The sequence below is a fragment of the Rhizopus delemar genome, genomic scaffold, assembly GCF_000149305.1.
Source record: "Rhizopus delemar RA 99-880 supercont3.1 genomic scaffold, whole genome shotgun sequence".
NCBI lineage: Eukaryota > Fungi > Mucoromycota > Mucoromycetes > Mucorales > Rhizopodaceae > Rhizopus > Rhizopus delemar.
In genome coordinates this window covers 1936304-1953412 of record NW_027137827.1, presented here as the reverse complement: position 1 = coordinate 1953412, position 17109 = coordinate 1936304, and the positions used below count along the sequence as shown (strand labels likewise).

At 36.4% G+C, this 17109-nt stretch overlaps 7 protein-coding genes across 7 annotated transcripts; 3 read left to right on the top strand and 4 right to left on the bottom strand.

Annotated features, from left to right (window-relative positions):
- Positions 1 to 509: 509 nt before the first annotated feature.
- RO3G_00772 (uncharacterized protein) lies at positions 510 to 2419 on the top strand (the record flags this gene model as incomplete). Its single annotated transcript, XM_067655363.1, has 2 exons — positions 510 to 570; positions 630 to 2419. 2 exons carry the CDS (start codon positions 510 to 512, stop codon positions 2417 to 2419), a joined length of 1851 nt encoding a protein of 616 aa, XP_067511464.1.
- Positions 2420 to 3186: 767 nt separating this feature from the next.
- On the bottom strand, positions 3187 to 4378 carry RO3G_00771 (uncharacterized protein; the record flags this gene model as incomplete). Its single annotated transcript, XM_067655362.1, has 3 exons — positions 3187 to 3404; positions 3532 to 3986; positions 4041 to 4378. The coding sequence occupies 3 exons, from the start codon at positions 4376 to 4378 to the stop codon at positions 3187 to 3189; spliced, it is 1011 nt and encodes a 336-aa protein (XP_067511463.1).
- A 3225-nt stretch (positions 4379 to 7603) lies between these two features.
- On the top strand, positions 7604 to 7890 carry RO3G_00770 (uncharacterized protein; the record flags this gene model as incomplete). Its single annotated transcript, XM_067655361.1, has 2 exons — positions 7604 to 7657; positions 7786 to 7890. The coding sequence occupies 2 exons, from the start codon at positions 7604 to 7606 to the stop codon at positions 7888 to 7890; spliced, it is 159 nt and encodes a 52-aa protein (XP_067511462.1).
- A 331-nt stretch (positions 7891 to 8221) lies between these two features.
- RO3G_00769 (uncharacterized protein) lies at positions 8222 to 9939 on the top strand (the record flags this gene model as incomplete). Its single annotated transcript, XM_067655360.1, has 2 exons — positions 8222 to 9247; positions 9364 to 9939. 2 exons carry the CDS (start codon positions 8222 to 8224, stop codon positions 9937 to 9939), a joined length of 1602 nt encoding a protein of 533 aa, XP_067511461.1.
- A 112-nt stretch (positions 9940 to 10051) lies between these two features.
- Positions 10052 to 10708, bottom strand: RO3G_00768 (uncharacterized protein; the record flags this gene model as incomplete). Its single annotated transcript, XM_067655359.1, has 1 exon — positions 10052 to 10708. The coding sequence occupies one exon, from the start codon at positions 10706 to 10708 to the stop codon at positions 10052 to 10054; it is 657 nt and encodes a 218-aa protein (XP_067511460.1).
- Positions 10709 to 12086: 1378 nt separating this feature from the next.
- On the bottom strand, positions 12087 to 13172 carry RO3G_00767 (uncharacterized protein; the record flags this gene model as incomplete). Its single annotated transcript, XM_067655358.1, has 5 exons — positions 12087 to 12410; positions 12463 to 12528; positions 12590 to 12818; positions 12865 to 12983; positions 13038 to 13172. The coding sequence occupies 5 exons, from the start codon at positions 13170 to 13172 to the stop codon at positions 12087 to 12089; spliced, it is 873 nt and encodes a 290-aa protein (XP_067511459.1).
- Positions 13173 to 13508: 336 nt separating this feature from the next.
- On the bottom strand, positions 13509 to 16766 carry RO3G_00766 (uncharacterized protein; the record flags this gene model as incomplete). The annotated part of the gene is made up of 4 exons (XM_067655357.1): positions 13509 to 16087; positions 16260 to 16386; positions 16432 to 16663; positions 16735 to 16766. 4 exons carry the CDS (start codon positions 16764 to 16766, stop codon positions 13509 to 13511), a joined length of 2970 nt encoding a protein of 989 aa, XP_067511458.1.
- Positions 16767 to 17109: the final 343 nt, after the last annotated feature.

Below are 17109 nucleotides of genomic sequence, written 5' to 3'. Positions count from 1 at the left end.
AGCATTCTATGATATTTAAAAATGAATAAAAAAAAAAGCAACAAAAAAGATCAAGTCACATTAGCTTAAACGCGCCTTTTTTTTTTTTCTCAAGTGAAATGGGAGAAGAGGGATCGACCGTTTCTTTCTTGTACACCCCAATTGTGTTCAAGAACAATCAATAAAGATTTTGCTATCTTCAAAATAAAAGAAATAATAAAAAAGAAGGAATAATAAAAATACTAAATATCATATGCCCTACAACCTTAATCCTTTTAGTATACAAAAGCAAATTATTATTCAATTATCGGGAAAATAGATTGGCACTTTATTAATCTTTTGTGTAACTAATCGTAAACGTGCATGTTGTCCTTATTATATCAAGAAATACATGATTTAATAAACCTCAGTGCTCCCCAATTGAGCTTGTCCTTTCCGTCCTTTTTTTTTTCTTTTCTATCTTTCAACCCCCCTTTTTTTTACTTCTTCACTTTCCTTTTCCTTTCTTTTTTTTTTTTTTTTTTTGGTCCATGAAAAGGTCAAAGTGGCATCTGCTCTATTTGGCCTTTGTTATTTTCTTTGTTGCCATAGGTACACACAAATGACACTCCATTAAATACAGCTGTTTATTTCTTTTTAATTGACTATAGTAAATGCTTCTACTACGAGCACCCATCATCACGGAACTCGTACATACACGAAGACAATCGCCAATTGTTACCGGGCTAAAAGACAAAGTCGACATCAGTTGAAAACAATTAATAGACACCAACGTATTCAAACTGTTTACATTTGTCCTAAGCATCACACTACTACCTCGACCACTAAAAAAACCACAAAACATCGCAGTGTAAAGCACCACAGTACCAAGCACAGCCATCATACTAATAGTAATATAAAACATCATCATGGTTATCATAGTGGAAAAAATGCTCACCACAGCAGCAGTGCAAATCACCATCATGGTCACAATAGTGTGAAGCATAGTGGTAGTAAAAACCATCATAATGAAACAAAACACCACTCGACTGTTCACCACCGTCAACATACCAAAAAGCTCCACCACACAAAGAAGTCGACCAAATCGCCAATTCATCACAAAAAGAAGACCTATAAAACTAAACACACCCATCATAGTAAGAAGAAGTCTCATAGCAGTAAAAAGGCTCATCACAGTAAGAAGAAGTCTCATAGCAGTAAAAAGACTCATCACACTAAGAAACAGTCTCACCATACTAGTCATCATAGTGCACACCATACGAAAGAGATTAATCAAAGTAAAACAGCAGCACATCGCGCTAAAGGTTCTTTTCACAGCACTATAATAAATCCTCATAAATCTGGTGCAACCTCGACTGTATCCGTCCCACCTGCTAGTTCAGCTACTCCAAGTGTAACTAATACTGATGTTACACCTGACTCTATTATAATCACCCTTCAAGGTTTTGAACCCACCACTACTGCTACTCAGACGACAGCTAGTAGCCCCACAGCTGTAGTAGATACACCTTTTACGGTTACCCTTCAAAATCCCGAGTCCACTGTTACATCTGCTCAGTCTACTAGTACTTCTGCAGGTGTAGCCGCCATAGTACCAACTTCAAATTCTCAGTCGAACCCTTCAGACACATCCAATAACAGTGAACAGAATGCTGCCAATAATAACAGTAATGCCTCTGACGACTCTTCTGACAATACCTCTTCAAACAATGATAACAGTTCTGACAATACCGCTTCAAATAATGATAGCAGTTCTGACAACACCGCTTCAAATAATGATAGCAGTTCTAATAGTTCACCTCCCAACAATGATAGTAATACTTCTAATGATTCGTCTTCTGATGATGGTACTAACAATAACAAATCTTCAGACAATACCAACTCTGACAACTCCTCTTCTTCAGATGAATCATCCAACACCACAATTAACCCTGAAGCCACCGCAACAAGTGATGCAAACAATGGTTTAAACACTCTGACACCTGAAAACAAAGTGTCCACTCAAACCAACAGCAGCGGACAAACTGTCGATGCAGAGCCTCAAAGTAAAGTGATTGGTATCTCTGTCGGTGCTGTCGCTGGCTGTGTGGCTGCAGCTGGTTTAGCAGGCATGTTTATTTATAAACGTCGTCAAGGCAAAGAGCAGACAAGTGAACAAGAAGTTCCGGATGAACTCAATACACGTTATCGTACACAGTCCTTTATGGCCGTTGTTGCTGGTGCTGTGGCCAAGTTGCCCAAGCGCAGTGATTCTTCAGGATCTTCTCGTTCACTCGGTTTTATGGGCACCATTCGTCGCGCTGCCAGTAAAGCATCGAGCTCTTTGTCTCGAGCCAACTCAAGATCTAGTCAGCAAAGTTATGGTATTGCTGTTTCTGGGCCCATGCCCAGTATTGCACACGTAGATGAACAGCAACCTTATCATACACACGCTTATTAAAGAAAAATAAAGAAAATTATTTGATTTTATTTAATTCATTCGAGGTTTTTTCATTATTGAATGACATGTCTTTGTGATGACGTTGTTTACAGTACATTCCTCAGTACACCAGCGTGATAGTTGAGCTAATTCGTACGGTAAATCTATAAAATAATTTGCGGTTGTATCTTCTCGCTTTGGCAGTTCCTCGTTATCTTGCTCTTCTACGATAATCTATTCTATTGGTTTAGTTGCCATTATATAAAACAAAACATAAACAAAGCACATACAGAAACATAGTTGATGAAGTCTGTAAATTTGTTTGTATTGATCTATAAAGAAAAGGTTAAATCAATATTTTCTTTTCTTTCTTTTCCATACATTAATAAATGCATTTAACTGATTGATCCAAACTTCCTTTGTATTTTGCTCGGTTGTGCTATGGCTTGCGAGCGTCATTAAGCATTTTGCTATTAAGGTTAAAGTGCGACAGGTGTTTGCATCAGGATGATCTTGAACAAGGTCAAATTGTTTAGGTGAAATTATAGCGGGACAAATCCATCTTAAAAATATGAATCCACTTATTCTGGAATTAGTATACTTTACTTTTTTTATATTTACTTTTTACCTAACACAAGTGTATCTTGCTACTTGATGATGCCTCTCTAGTGTGTCTTTTTCCAAGTCAAACTTTTTCACAATAGCAGACTTTAAATGTCCAAACATTCGACGAAACTCACTGCAAAGAGCATGCTTAGTTTACTTTCTATCTATTTCCCCAGTTATACTTACACGGGACATTTTGTCTTTGCTCTTTGAATTTCGCTCCAAATGGTTCGAACATGTTTAAACAGCTCACGACAGTTTTCATTGATTTCTTCTTCAGGTGTACCTGGTAACCTGGACGTTTCAACTTCAATGTAAAGACCTGATTTACAAATTTTTTCGATCGTGAACTGAAGTGCCTCTTCTAAAAATTCTCTTCCACTCATCTTCATATAGCTGTCTATCACTTTTGTAAAAAATGAATTGCCTCTAAATAAAATATTTGCATCGTCTATAGTCGTATGAGCCGTTATTCTATGTTTAAAAAAAAAAAAAAAAAAAAAAAAAAAAAAAAAAAAGTTGTATACCTAAAGTAAGAGAATCAACTTCATAGTCAATCAAGGACTTGATCCATGTTAATGTGAGACCCATTCCCTCATAGATTCTCAACAGGTTTCGTGCTAATGCTTGCATGTCTGAAGTCTTTCTGGCCATATCATACATCAACTCATGATGAAATCCTTTCAAGACATTGATCAAAGGTTGATAGGTGGATAATGAAAACACCTGATGTTCTTCCAATAAAATACTAATACGTAGTTCTCCTAACGATGTGCTTCCAGAACCAAGCCCAGCCAGAGAGGCAAATGTGCGGTGTTTATTGGTATCTTTGCGAACCTCATACCACTCCTCTTGTACCCCTTGGCTTGAATTAAGCTGGTCTACTGGTATAAAGACATGGCCATAGATTGTATCTCGATCATTTTTACAATTTTTGGAGTATAGATTGACGGTAAGGCCATGGCTTACCTGTGGAATATCCCTAGAAAGCACATTGAGCTTTTGTTGTACACAAGATGTTTATATATACGCTTACGTAAACTTGAAGTTTTCTCTCCAAAAGAGGTTAGACATCCTTCTTAAAGAACCGGTGAGTCCTCTGATTTCATGATCGACCGCAACGTCACAATACAAGAATGAATCCTTTGTCTGAATCTTTCGGCCTTCACCTATTTGTATAGTTAGGCATTGGACTTTTCTAGGTAAGGCAACAGGTTGTGAACAGCCTCGCTTGAGTCGAATAAGCCATGTGTCTCGTTGTACTCTACTATACGTCATCAAATGATATGTCTCCTTAGGTGATGGGCGGATAACGATACAATATCGCATATGGTGAACAGAATCTGAAAAGGAGTAAACATCTTGGGGTGCCATAGATGAGAGATGAATGGGTCTGTGAAAGAATTCGTTATTGTCCGTTTCTGTTTGCAAATGTAAAATGTCATTTTCTAATAAAGATACATAAACCACGCAAAGACTGCCAGTGTGATGAGAGCTACAACTTAGTTTTCTGATGCATGACTCTGTAATGATAAAAGTCATTTAGATTATCCTTGCTTCATATTTCTTAATTTTTTTTTTTTTTTACTGTATGTTTTAAATATGCCAGTGAGTTGTACTGTCGCGTTACCAATCGTAGTACCACAACAATTGACAGAGCATTCAGTTATAGGAACAGGATAACCCAATGAGGCGTCACTGCTTCCTAAGTCTATGCTACCATTGCTTTTGCATGATATTGTACTCTAAACAACATTAAATGAATATTATTATTTTTCTGTATGCTATTTTTTAATTACCAAACTTTCAATAGCAGCTACACTCTCAACAGATAAAATTGACTTTTTTGTAAGAAATCTATTCCCACTAGTTGTTGAGTGTTTTGATCGAAGATCCTACAGTATAGTTATTCAATTTTCTGTTTTGGTTAAACCAATACAACTTACAGAACTCATTCTGATTATTTTACTACTATTCCAGGAACTCAACGCGTTTAACCAATCTGAATAATCTTTGGCTGTTTCTGCCTGAAGTTGAATACTTCATAAAGAGTAAATCAACAAGTACTCCTTTTTATCCTTTTTTATATATACCAAAAATTATCTTTTGCCCCTGATATTTGAATAACATAATCTCGTTTTTCAAAATCCAATGCTTGAATAGCAGCATGTTTCAAATTAACCACAGCAACAGAGACCTTAATGAGTTGTTAATAGCCTATTCTATGTTCAATTCTTATCTGACTTACACTTTGATTTTTGTATTGCTTTAAATATCCATCATCCTTTGATATATAAAAATAGTGTCTTGAAACAAAATATGAATAAATAAAAGACGTTCATTCAAAAAAAATACCTTTCCCATTTTCCTGTATAGTTTGGTGTTGTATTTATATCTTTTGTGCTTCTTTTCTTTATCAATAAATAACCTCTGGTTCCCATTTGATGAATAATTTGTGATTGCTGAGTAAATAACAATTCGATGCTATTATATTTTGGCTATATTAAAGATATGAGATAACTTTTAATACTAATGTACTGCTATAATATTACCACAACTGTAGGCTTATTTGAGAATGGTATGTCTGTTGATGTAGAAATAGTATATGATCTGTCATTAAATGAATTTAGCGAGCGATAATAAGAAGCCGATTTTTCACTGATATAAAGTGATAGTTGATCACTACTACACTAATAACCAAATATAATGAATTTTATCCTCAAAGCTATACAGCAAATTTCAATAATTACCTCTTCTTCAAATAAGGAGGACTCTGTATCAATATTGTATATAAATTCAGTGGCAGTCAAGACAAGTTCTTCTAGAGCTTTCAAATTTCTATGTTTATCAGATTCTAATCCTTCAAACAAAGGAGCCAACTAAAAAAAAGAAAAAGGAACGAATTTAGGTAAAAAGGAAAAGAAAAAAAAAGCTTAATATTTATGAGTTACCTTTTCATTCAGTAGCTCTCTCGTAGAGCGAATTAAACTGTATAAAGATCGAATATAATCTACCAACAAATTGGATAGTGAACGCTTTGCTTTATGTAATCTATTTGCGGTCTCCTGAGAAAGAAATTAGTTGATTTTCTTTTTCAATCCAATTTAGTAATAAAAATGTATATATTCACCAACTCACATCTAACGGTTTAGGATTACTTTGTGATGCTTTTGATTTTTGGATTGCACAATAAGTATGAGATAGTTGAATAAATTTTGTTCTAGAGGCTGAAATAACATCTTGATAACACTTTATATAAAATAGAGATTAGTATCATCTATAAACTATTGTTTAAATATGCAAATCTTACAGATAAAGTTTCTTTAATTTTTGCACCATGCTCTCTTAAATAAGCTAAACTGAATATATGAGAATCAAAACAATAGAAAAAATATGGCTTCTTATTTATATATAGTCTTTACGTAAAATTATTCTAATATCCTCGTTATCCCACATGTCATCATCTTCAACTTTATTCTCTTTATCTATCCAATTCAATTTATCACACTCCTCTGCTGTATAAAATGGCTGACTTAATACAAATTTGGTCTGTTCGTGTAACAACGAAATCGACTTATTGTAAGCTAGAAAACACAAGATTAGATTTCCCACTCAAGTTGCAGCTACAAATTCTTTACCTATTTCCAATTGTCTGCATTGTTCCACTTTTTCTAACCAAGTTAAATAATGGGATAGCCAATTTTCTAGAGTATGCAAATATTCTCTAAAAATAGGAGAGTCCATCCAAATATCCTCGTACAAATTGTTTTGATTTTTGTTGTTTTGTATGATTTTGACAGTAGGTGGCACAATAGCTTTTCTACCTGATATGGCGATACCTCGTTCATCATCCTCATCACTACTTATAATGCTACTCAAACTACTACTGTTGCTAATCACTGCAGTTGTACTGCTCCTACTACTGTGGAGACTGGTGGCGCTACCCTCACTCGCATACTGGCGTAGAATTGGCATTGAAGTACTATGTGGAGACGTTGGGGCAGGTGTAGATGGATGCAAAGTAGAAAGACTGAATGAAGATCTTGGTAATGCATCTTCATGATGTTGTCTGTGTATAAAGGATGTATCAGTAGAATGGTCCATCTATATAAAAGAGTGCTTAAAAGAAAAGAGAGAAAAAGGGAGAGAGGAAAGAAAAAGAATATAAGAAGACAAAAGTTTAGCACATATTCATTTTAGGTAGTAATTGAGAGAAAGTGAGATTGAGAATTAAACTTTTATAAGGAGTAGTATTACCCTTGTTTCTTCATTCAATTTGTTTCCTTAACTGGCCCCTTCTCCTTTTTTTTGTCCCCTTTTTTGATTTTATTTATATTGATTTGTGCACACAGGTAAACAAAAGGTGACGTTAGCTTATTATCTCTTTGTCTTTATCTTTTTTTTTTTTTTCCTTTCTTCTGCTTTAGTTCATACTTGGACAGCTCTATTTTTTTCATAAAAGATTTTCTTTTCAAGGCTGTGCTCTGAAAGAATATATAGATATAAGTATATATTGTGTGAATACATATACACTGTTAAATATCTTATATATAAAACATACTGGAGATGTTATCCATATCTTTATCAACAGAAACCGCAATGCAAAACTTGATGCACAAAGCGTGGAGCCATTTCGAGTCTGGTCAATTGAAGGTAAATTAAACGTGGATAATCAAAAAAGGGGAAAGAGGAGGGAAAAAAGAAAAGAAGAGAGGGAGAGAAGAGGTTTAATGATAAATACACAATAATCAAAGGAGTATAGTTAAATTGTTAAATTATAGACTTCATATCAACTATACATTCAGGCTTTACTTTCTGCTATTGAAGAATTAGGAAAACTTGAATTCAACAATCAGCGCAAGTTTCTTTTTGGAAATTTAAAATGATAAATTAATTTTTTTTTGTAAGCAGGTGTCACTGAAAATAATTTGTCAATTATTTTTGCTTTAGCAAGTACTTGCTTAAACCACACAGAACAAATTTTTGTGCAATATAAAAAGAGGGGACCTCCACCTTTACCTAAAAAGCCACTTTCTTTGTCAAAATCTTCTTTTCCTCCCCCTCCTTTGCCTCCTAAAAAGCATTTAAAATTAAAATCAAGTGAGGGGCAAAAGCCAAAAGCAGGTAATAATTATTCATAATAACTGCCTCATAAACAAAACAATTGAAATAGCTTTATTAGGGTTGATAAAGGCTTCAACTGCAGCTGCTATAAAGATGACATCAATTAAACCAGCCATTGTCTCACGGCGTTCATCTTCTCCTTATACAGCTTCTAGTACTCCTTTTAAACCATCAGTTTCATACAATAAAGACTTGTTTCTTGCAGCAACGATTCAAATCCAGCACTGTGTACGTGCCAAAAGACTTGATAATACATCGTCAAACAACATACCTTTGATACCACAGCCTCCATTCGACTTTATCTCAGACACCTTAAAACAACAGCAAAAATTCGATCCATCCTTTGAAAGATTAAGAGCCCTCCAAGCGATTCATGTTCTCTCTGTTCTCCAGTTTCATCCTATACTAACTGCTTATCAACTCACCCTGATTGATTTTTCCATCTTTCGCAAGATCACAATAGCAGCACTCAAGAATCACAAACCCAAGTCGCCACAAAAATGGATCGTGACATCAACGGATTTTTTCAATTATCTTACACGACTCATTGAACACAGCATATTGATCAAGCAAGCTGCATCAGACCGAGCACGATACTTGAGCTATTGGATTAAAGTAGCTAGCAAATGCCATGAATTAAAAAATTATCAGACCTTAAAAGCCATAATCTCTGCGTTAGGCACACCTCCAATACAACGCTTGAAGCAGTCCTGGACATTTGTGCCTAAAAAGTCAATGCACCTTTTAGAAAACATGAATGAGCTCATGTCAGAGTCCTGTAATTACGAAAAGTATCGGCAGGCTATGTTGGACAATAGCAAAGCGTCTGAGCCTACAGTTCCCTTTTTAGGTATTTTTCTTCATGACATGACCTATTTGGCTGAACTTCAAGATCAGAAAGGCGTCAGGGCAACCGAATTGATCACACTATTTTCAAAAATGCAAAAGAGACCTGATTATCCCCTTGCACTACCAGATACGTATACCAAAGACATCGCTTCTTATAATCGGCCAAAATTTTCAATAAGATCAGCTACAGCTGCCAGAAAAAGTAGTCAAGATGATGAATATGGAAAATTGAGTATCGATATGCAGCAGTGTCTTGTCACGCAATATTTAGTAAAAAAAAAAAAAAAAAAAAAAAAAAAAAAAAAAAAAAAAAAAAGAAAGAAAGAAAAAGGTGATGACACGATTGTAGTATTTACTAAGCATTTTTATTCTCGGGTTGGTTTTAGCTAACTAGGCCCTGGGTGAATGAAAAAACAGTAGACGAACTTTGTGTGCTTCGAGAACCTACAAAGCCACAAGGAGGCATAGTACTTACATCCTCTGTCAGTCTAACAACGACTACTGAAAGCAGTACAAATAGTCTTGCTAGCGCTACCACAACTACAGGCAGGCCGTTAAGTCTAGAGGATAGCAATTACTTTCATAAAAAGATAAATCCTGGATTTTGGTTATTTGGCAGAAAAAGTGTAGACCACAATACTGCCCTACAGTCACTTGATTCATTTGATACCTTATATCACTCATCAAATCGCCTTTCATTTGATAATAAAGATGAAGGTGAAGAAAAAGACGAAAAGATGTATTTAAAGAAAAAGCATTACGGTACAATTTCAAGCCAGAGTAACAATTCATTAGCTATCTTTCGTAAGGATTATTGGAAAAATAACAACAGTACTCGAAAGTTCTCTCTTAGCTCCTTTAGCAGTGACCCCTCTCTTTCAGCTATCTATAGGAGTACAGAGCCTCTTACTTCTCACCCATTGGATAATACACAGCCAGATACTTCAAGCTCTTTTATTTGATCGTAAAAATCCCCCCCCCCTTTTTTTTTAAAAAAAAAAGAGAGATACAATAAACTAAAGAGCGGTACAATGATCTTTTTTTTTCTTTTTTTTTTCTTCTTTTTGGAAGAGCCTAGGCGTCTTCTATAAATTGATGATGATTGTTCATGAAGAAGCTGGAAATAGAGATGGGGACTGACCCAGTGATATCACGGATGTCATTTGGATCGCCAACGACTGGATTCCATTCAGGGTTACGGGATATTTTAAAGAGATCTGTAATCAAACGAATACAAAAAGGAGTCAAGACCTCGTTAGGACGAGGGTACCATCGCGGACTGTCCTTTTCGGCTCGACAGGTACCGAAGAAAAGCTTACCAATATTAGATGCCATATTTCTAATCAGGCTGGGATTTGCTGCGTCAATAAATTGCTCCATAGAGACTGACTTCAAGAGGTCAGTCATTTCCTGACCGCAAACGTCTTTAGAGAGCTCTTTAAGGTAAGCATCCATCTGCTCCTCCGTAATAACCACAGAATGGATCTCAGATCTCTTTCCATTTTTACCCTTGAGAGAATCAGATAATGATTTGGTCATCCTTTGAAAGGTAAAAGCTGGTGTGCTTCTCAAATCATATACTCGCTTCTTTACATAGCCAACTTCCCATACCATAGACTTCTTTGTCAAAGCAACTTGAGTGACGCAGTTGCAAATATCCTTTACATGAACGGTTTCTAAGAGATCCGTTTGAGATATAGGCATGCCCATCACTGCTTTACTTTGAACCATTTTAGACCAAAAATACAAGTACTGTTGAATGAAGGGAATGCGGAAAATGATCCATTTACCATACTCGTCAAGAGTTTCGAGATGTTTCTCAATGTCTCTAAATTGAGAAATAGGAGAAAATGTATCCACTGATCTTTCGATTGATGCTCCAAACCTGCTTCAGATAGAAAAATAAAAGTAAGAAAAATTACATGAAAGAAAAGAAGGGATACTTGCGAAGAGATCATGAGAATATATTTTATTCTTTTATTTCTCGCGACATCTAATACGTTCATGCCTTGCATGGAAAGACGTTTGTCCTCAACAGATGGATTAAATATCATTGTTTTAATATAGCCAATCATTGCCTCATGTATCATTGTTTGGTTTTCATAGTCCACTTCCTAATAAACATTCATGTTAATATGACAAATGACATGTGTTTTATCGTCAGCTCAACCTTCACATCAATTCCTCGCTTTTCGAATTCTCTTATAAACGGTGTACCTTCTTTGCAAAGAACCCTCACAAACCAGTGCTCTTTTCCATCATGCTTAAAAATCTCTTCAGCAAGATGGATGGCCAAAATATGCCCTAAATAAGAATCACCGTGGGTGACTAAGATATACTTGATTTTTTTAGTGCTTGCATTAGGCTCTGAAGTTGACATAACTTGGAAATAAATTAATAAAAAAAAAGCTGAGCTACAGAGAATTCTTACATTTATATTCGAGTACGCATATGCTATGTGTCAAGTATCAAGGTTGTATTTAATACATCCTTATCATGAAGCGTTTGTATATCTTGCAATCAGGTTCAAATCACTGTTTTTAGTATCACTTGCTTTCCTGTTCATCTAGACTTTACATCCTGTGAATTATGGGCTATATTATAGGAAGTCAGTAAGTTTGAATCTTGAAATATACTTGCATGATGTTGTTTCGGTGTATTCATCAGTTGACAATATTCCCTCAAAATTTATATCACAATCCTGGTCATTCTCAACTTGGAAACCTGACGAAAATAATTTGCAAGTATTTCGTAATGGATTACGAGTAAACAATGGTTTATGGCATACAGAAATTGTTAAGAAAGAAAAAAAGATGTGTATCAAAAATAAATACGGCTGCCATGATTTATAGACAAATTAAAGATATTTTAAAAAAAAGAAAACGTATTTTGTTTGACATGGCAAATAAATAAATAAAAAAACTAAGAGGAAAACCATTTGCTAACAGCATAGTGTGCTTAAGAAGCTTAAACATTTCATCAAAACAAAGGGGTCGATTTTGATCAATCGAAGTGTATTTTTAACATGAAGAAACTCCTTTGGATCATTTTCTCTTTCTTTCTGCTTTATTTATTGAATAAAGAAAGTATACGTTTCATCGATATTACTTTATTCCTGGATAGGTTGTAGTTCTTGGATTTGCTTGATGAGAAACGATTTTTCGTCGGTAAATTGTTCGTCATCCTGTCTTTCATTGTGAAAGTTTCCAAGGAAATAAACAAGTTTTTCTTGATTTTTGATCAAAATGTCCATAATAGGCTTTGTTTTGTGAGGATTGGCAACAAAGACCTTGAAGACATGAAATGCTTCAAATTGAATGTTTTTACTGCGATCTCGAAGTAAGTTCATCATCAACTTGAGGTTATCCGCATTACTAATATAACGAGTCATGATCGCAAAGTTGGTTCTATCCAATAGTATTTCACCCAACAGCTACTGACATGTATCAATCATTTGAAAAAAGTCCTGTGGCATCCCACTTTACCTTCAATGACTGTCTTTTGGTCACATAATTCTCAGATTGCAGTAGCTTCTTGTAATGATCAAAGAACTAGTATCTTTTTTTGTTTTTATAAAAGAAATTAAAAAACAAGAAAACAGGAATCACTTACATCATCATAGTTTGCGTCCATAAATTCGCCCACCATTGATTTGTGCCTTGTAAGGACTTCCTTAAAAGAAGCGAATGCATCTGAGGCAACATCAAATGTGCTCATACTTACATATTCAAAGAACTGGTAAAACTTGCTTGAGTATAAAACAATTTTTGCCAATGCTTCATGACGAACGCATTCACGTAAAATTAAACCACAGTTCAAAGCAATCTCGGGCTGTTCGTATCTACCATTCAATTAATTGACGTCTTTTTCTCTTTTGCTCTGATTACCCTCTTAATAAGTGGAAAAGAATCTCTTCATGAGCGCATAAATGCTCTACTGTTGGCCATCTAGAACCAATTTGTCTTTTTAACAAGTTGTTGAATATCTGTGATACATCTTTCTTTGTCTATAAACAAAATTGTAAATTCAATTCCCCCTTTTTCTTGCTTTTTATTATTACTTCAAATTCAAACTTTTGAATGTTTAATATCAATAACTGCAGTAGATCTGCCTTGTATGTTTCTTGTGCCAACTGAGCTATAATATCAGGGCTAGGTTCATGATCTATATAGACATAAACAGTAAATACTCTCATTTGCTTCTTCTCCTTTTTGACTAAAAACCATCTTCTCCGTAAAGTATATTTTTCATCAACACTAAATATTTCGAGACTTCTTCTGCCGCCTTTTTTTACATGTCCAATTTATTATATATCCATTTTCTCTATTCTATCTTCTCACCTTGCGTTTGTCAGGTCCATCCAATTTATGAATAGCATCTTTAACATGCTTTACAAGGTCATACGGCGTTTTTTGCTTTGCTTTAAAAATATTAAAGTTCATTTGAAAGAAGAAAAAAAAGAAAGAAAAAAGGAGTAAGGTGTCTTTATTTTATTTCACAAAAGAGACTGAATTTGGATAAAAATAATAAACTAAGCAGAGGCCTTCTTTTTATTCTTCTTTGTTACCACCTTGAAATCATCATCATCCTCTTCTTCTAAACCTGCTGTAACAATATCTGATCTGCCTGCCAAATCTGCTTTTCTGCGACGCATAAATTCTTGAGCAAATCGTTTTCCATCGATTCTTACCGAGTTGGCATAAATGACATCTTCAATGATTTCAGCTGTACTACTGTCAACAGGGAACATAAGAAGCATGTCAAGTATCTCATCTTCATTCACACCCGAGTTCAACCCACGTAACGCCTTTCTGCACCAGCGACGGAAATCTTCACTGGGACCACGAACGGTCGGTGTACGAACAGTGGATTTGACAGGCTCCCATTTCGTAGGCTCCTTTACAACAGGAGCGGGAGCGGGAGTAGCGGCAGGGGCGGGTTTAGGGATGCGAATGTGGGAAACGGTCGTCCAGCCTTCACCACTTACAACAGCAGGGGCAGCAGACACAGCTTTTGGTGCTTGTTGGGCAATAATGGACGCAACAGTGGGCCCTTCAGGCTTCGCAGCCTTGGCGTTCTTCTTCTTCATTGCCAATTCCTCTTCTTGTTGAATTTCACGTAGTGTCTTTTTGGGAGTATTGGAAGCAGCAGTCCATGCAGCAGCATTAGAGGATGTGCTGCTAGTAGGGGCTACGCTAGATGCAGTTGTTTTGTTTTTAGGAGATACAACTCCCCAGGCCAAGGTGGTTGGTTGGCTGGATGGTTGTACTGGTAATTCTGAGATAGTAACAGTCTCCTTTTTGTTTAATTCGGCATTCTTTGCTTCCATCTCTTGAATTTCGCGAAGTGAAAGAGGCTTTTCGATCACAGGTTGAGACCAGGTAGACGATGTCAGAACAGTAGGTGTAGAGTTAGAGGCGACCCATGTAGAGGTGGAAGGTGCAGCCTTGCTCTGTTTTTCCTTCTTTTCTTTAGCAATTCTCATTTCTTCTTCTTGAATCTCACGAAGAGAAACAACAGCTGGCTTGGAAACAGAAACAGGAGTAGATGGCTTTTCCTCTACCTTTGACTTGCTGGCTGCTACTGGTTTAGCTTTCACAGGCTCAGACTTGACAGCCGCTTCCATCTTTTCATCATCCTTCTTCTTTTCCATTTCTTCCAGTTGAATGTCAGCAAAGGATTCAATCACAGGCTTGAACTTAGGCTTCTCGGCTGTCGACTTTTTGGGTGATGAAGGGATTCTAGGGGATTGAGCACCTGGTGCTTTGGGTTGTAATTCATCAGAAATTTTTGAGGGAAGGGCACTAGTTCCAATGGTTCCCCAAGGACTGGAGGGAGCATCAGAAGCTAAAGGTGTACCAGGAGCAGATCCCCAACCACTACCACCAGCCAAGATGTTGTTTGTTCTCAAAACAGGAGAGGCATGGTTACTGTTGATGTGATCCAACGTAAGGTTTTTAAGCATATTTTGCCCAAATGGAATGGTAGATTTGTCAGCCTTTTCGGTTGATATCTGCATCTTTTCAGGTTCAAATGCAGAGATTTGCTCATGCTGGTCTGGTATATGAGATGGTGTTGAAATCGATTGTGGATGCTGCTGTTGCTGCTGTTGCTGCTGTTGTTGTTGTTGTTGTTGTTGTGATGATGGTGGTGGTGGTGGTGCTTGTTGTTGAGGTAATTGTGATTGCTGTGGTTCAGTTAGTGACATGTGTTGAAACTGTTGCTGCATTTGCATTGTTTGCTGCTGCTTGAGCATTTGATAGTACTGCTGTTGTTGATTCATTTGCTCATTCATCACTCGTTGATAATCAAATAAGCCATTTGTGTTCGCAGCGGATCCAAATACTGTATTCAGGCCAGGTTGCTGCTGACCAATAAATGATGAAAGACCCAATGAGCCTGTCGCAGTACCAAGTGGATTTGCTGCAACTGTTGGATTACCAAACAAATCAGCAGTAGGATGATTCATCCAAGCAGGCGAACTTAAAGGCTGAGAGGCATTGCTGTTCCACAAATTGTCTCTTAATAAAGAACCTCCTCCGAATGAGTTGTACGGACTTTGATATAACGGTGTACTAGAAGACCCACTTAAAAAGCTATCAACAATACTTCCTCCAGGGGTCGTAGGAGCACCAAATGACATGTACTTGTCATTTCTTCCAAATAAACCCGCGTCTGAAGATCCAAAGAGATCAGGCGCGGGAGCAGCCGAAGGTCGAGCAACCAAGAAAGGCTGGTCATCATTTCCTACCTTTTGAATGATGGCCATCAACGGCTCAAATACCGTTTCATCATCACGGCGAAGCAAAAGAGTAGGAGAAAAGAATCCAGCTTTGTACCATTCCTGCATTTCGCGAGCTTCAAATGGCCCTTGTACTTGACCAGAAGGATCGCGATAAAACCATTTGAAATCCTCGGGCTTTTTAGCAGCGATGCCAGGTGGTGCTGGCATGCCAGGAGTAGCCAGATCGCCTGCTATAAAATCAGACTTGAAAGGGGATTCATCCTTGAACAAGCCATTGTTCATCGTCTTGGACCAAGGCGTCTCATCTTCAGATTTTCCAAAAGGTGAAGCCAAGTCGTCCATCACGTCCTTCTTTTTCAATAAATCTAATGTTAATGTGTAAATAAGTGGATCAAGTACAGATTTCTCCCATGTTTTTCCAATTACCATGATCATTATTGCGTCTGAAAGTCTGCTCTTTTGAGAAATAATCGCGACCTAAACGTAATTCTCCTTCAGTTCACAATCATCACTCCCCCTCTTGTTCTCATCCTTTACCTTTACGTCCACCGAATCGATTAGCACCATTTTCAGACAGAGGACTATTGTTATTGTCATGACCCATTCGATGTCTTTTGTCAATAATACGACGAGACCCTTCAACATGAACAGGACCAGCAAGAAGCTACCTCACTTTAATATACTCCCTTTTTATAAACAAGTTCCTTACCTTCTTTTCTAGCTCAGTAAGTTCATCAAAAGCTAGAGGTGTGAGGCACTCCTCAACAGTCACGTACTCATGTTGTTGAAAATCAGAGGGTAATTGAGGAGATGGCTTATATAAACTAAGCATGTATTCTTTAGAGTATTTAAGGGCATTCACGTTACTTTCTTCAAAGGGTAAATCAGACAAAGTACCACGGCTATTGCTATTGACATTTTTAGCGAAACCTCCACGCATCCTAGAAAAAAAATTTTTTGACGTTTTGTTTAGTCATTGTCAAAAAATTTTCATATTTTTGATTTAGTTTACCATTCAGGGCCAAAATTCATGTTTGTAGACATTTTTTAAATTAGTTTAGTTGTTTAAAAATAGAGGGATTTTTTTTCCAATAAAAAAAAAAGGTAAAAGAGGAAGGTTTCTGTTGTTTACTTTAAGAAAAGTATAAAAAAAAAAAGAAAAAGAAATATTGCGCAAAATTTACAAATAAATTTGGAAAGTGAAGCACGTGACTGAGTCCATGACAAAAACATAAGCGGCGCTTTATTCTTTGTAAACGCATCTTTCAGCCATTCTTCCCAGAGGCAAGATAAGATTGAAGTAATGAGGTTTTAGTGAAACAGTTGAGATTTGACTGTTATTAGAGTGATTTCTAGCAATAGAATGAATGGTGGGTATGGATGTAGA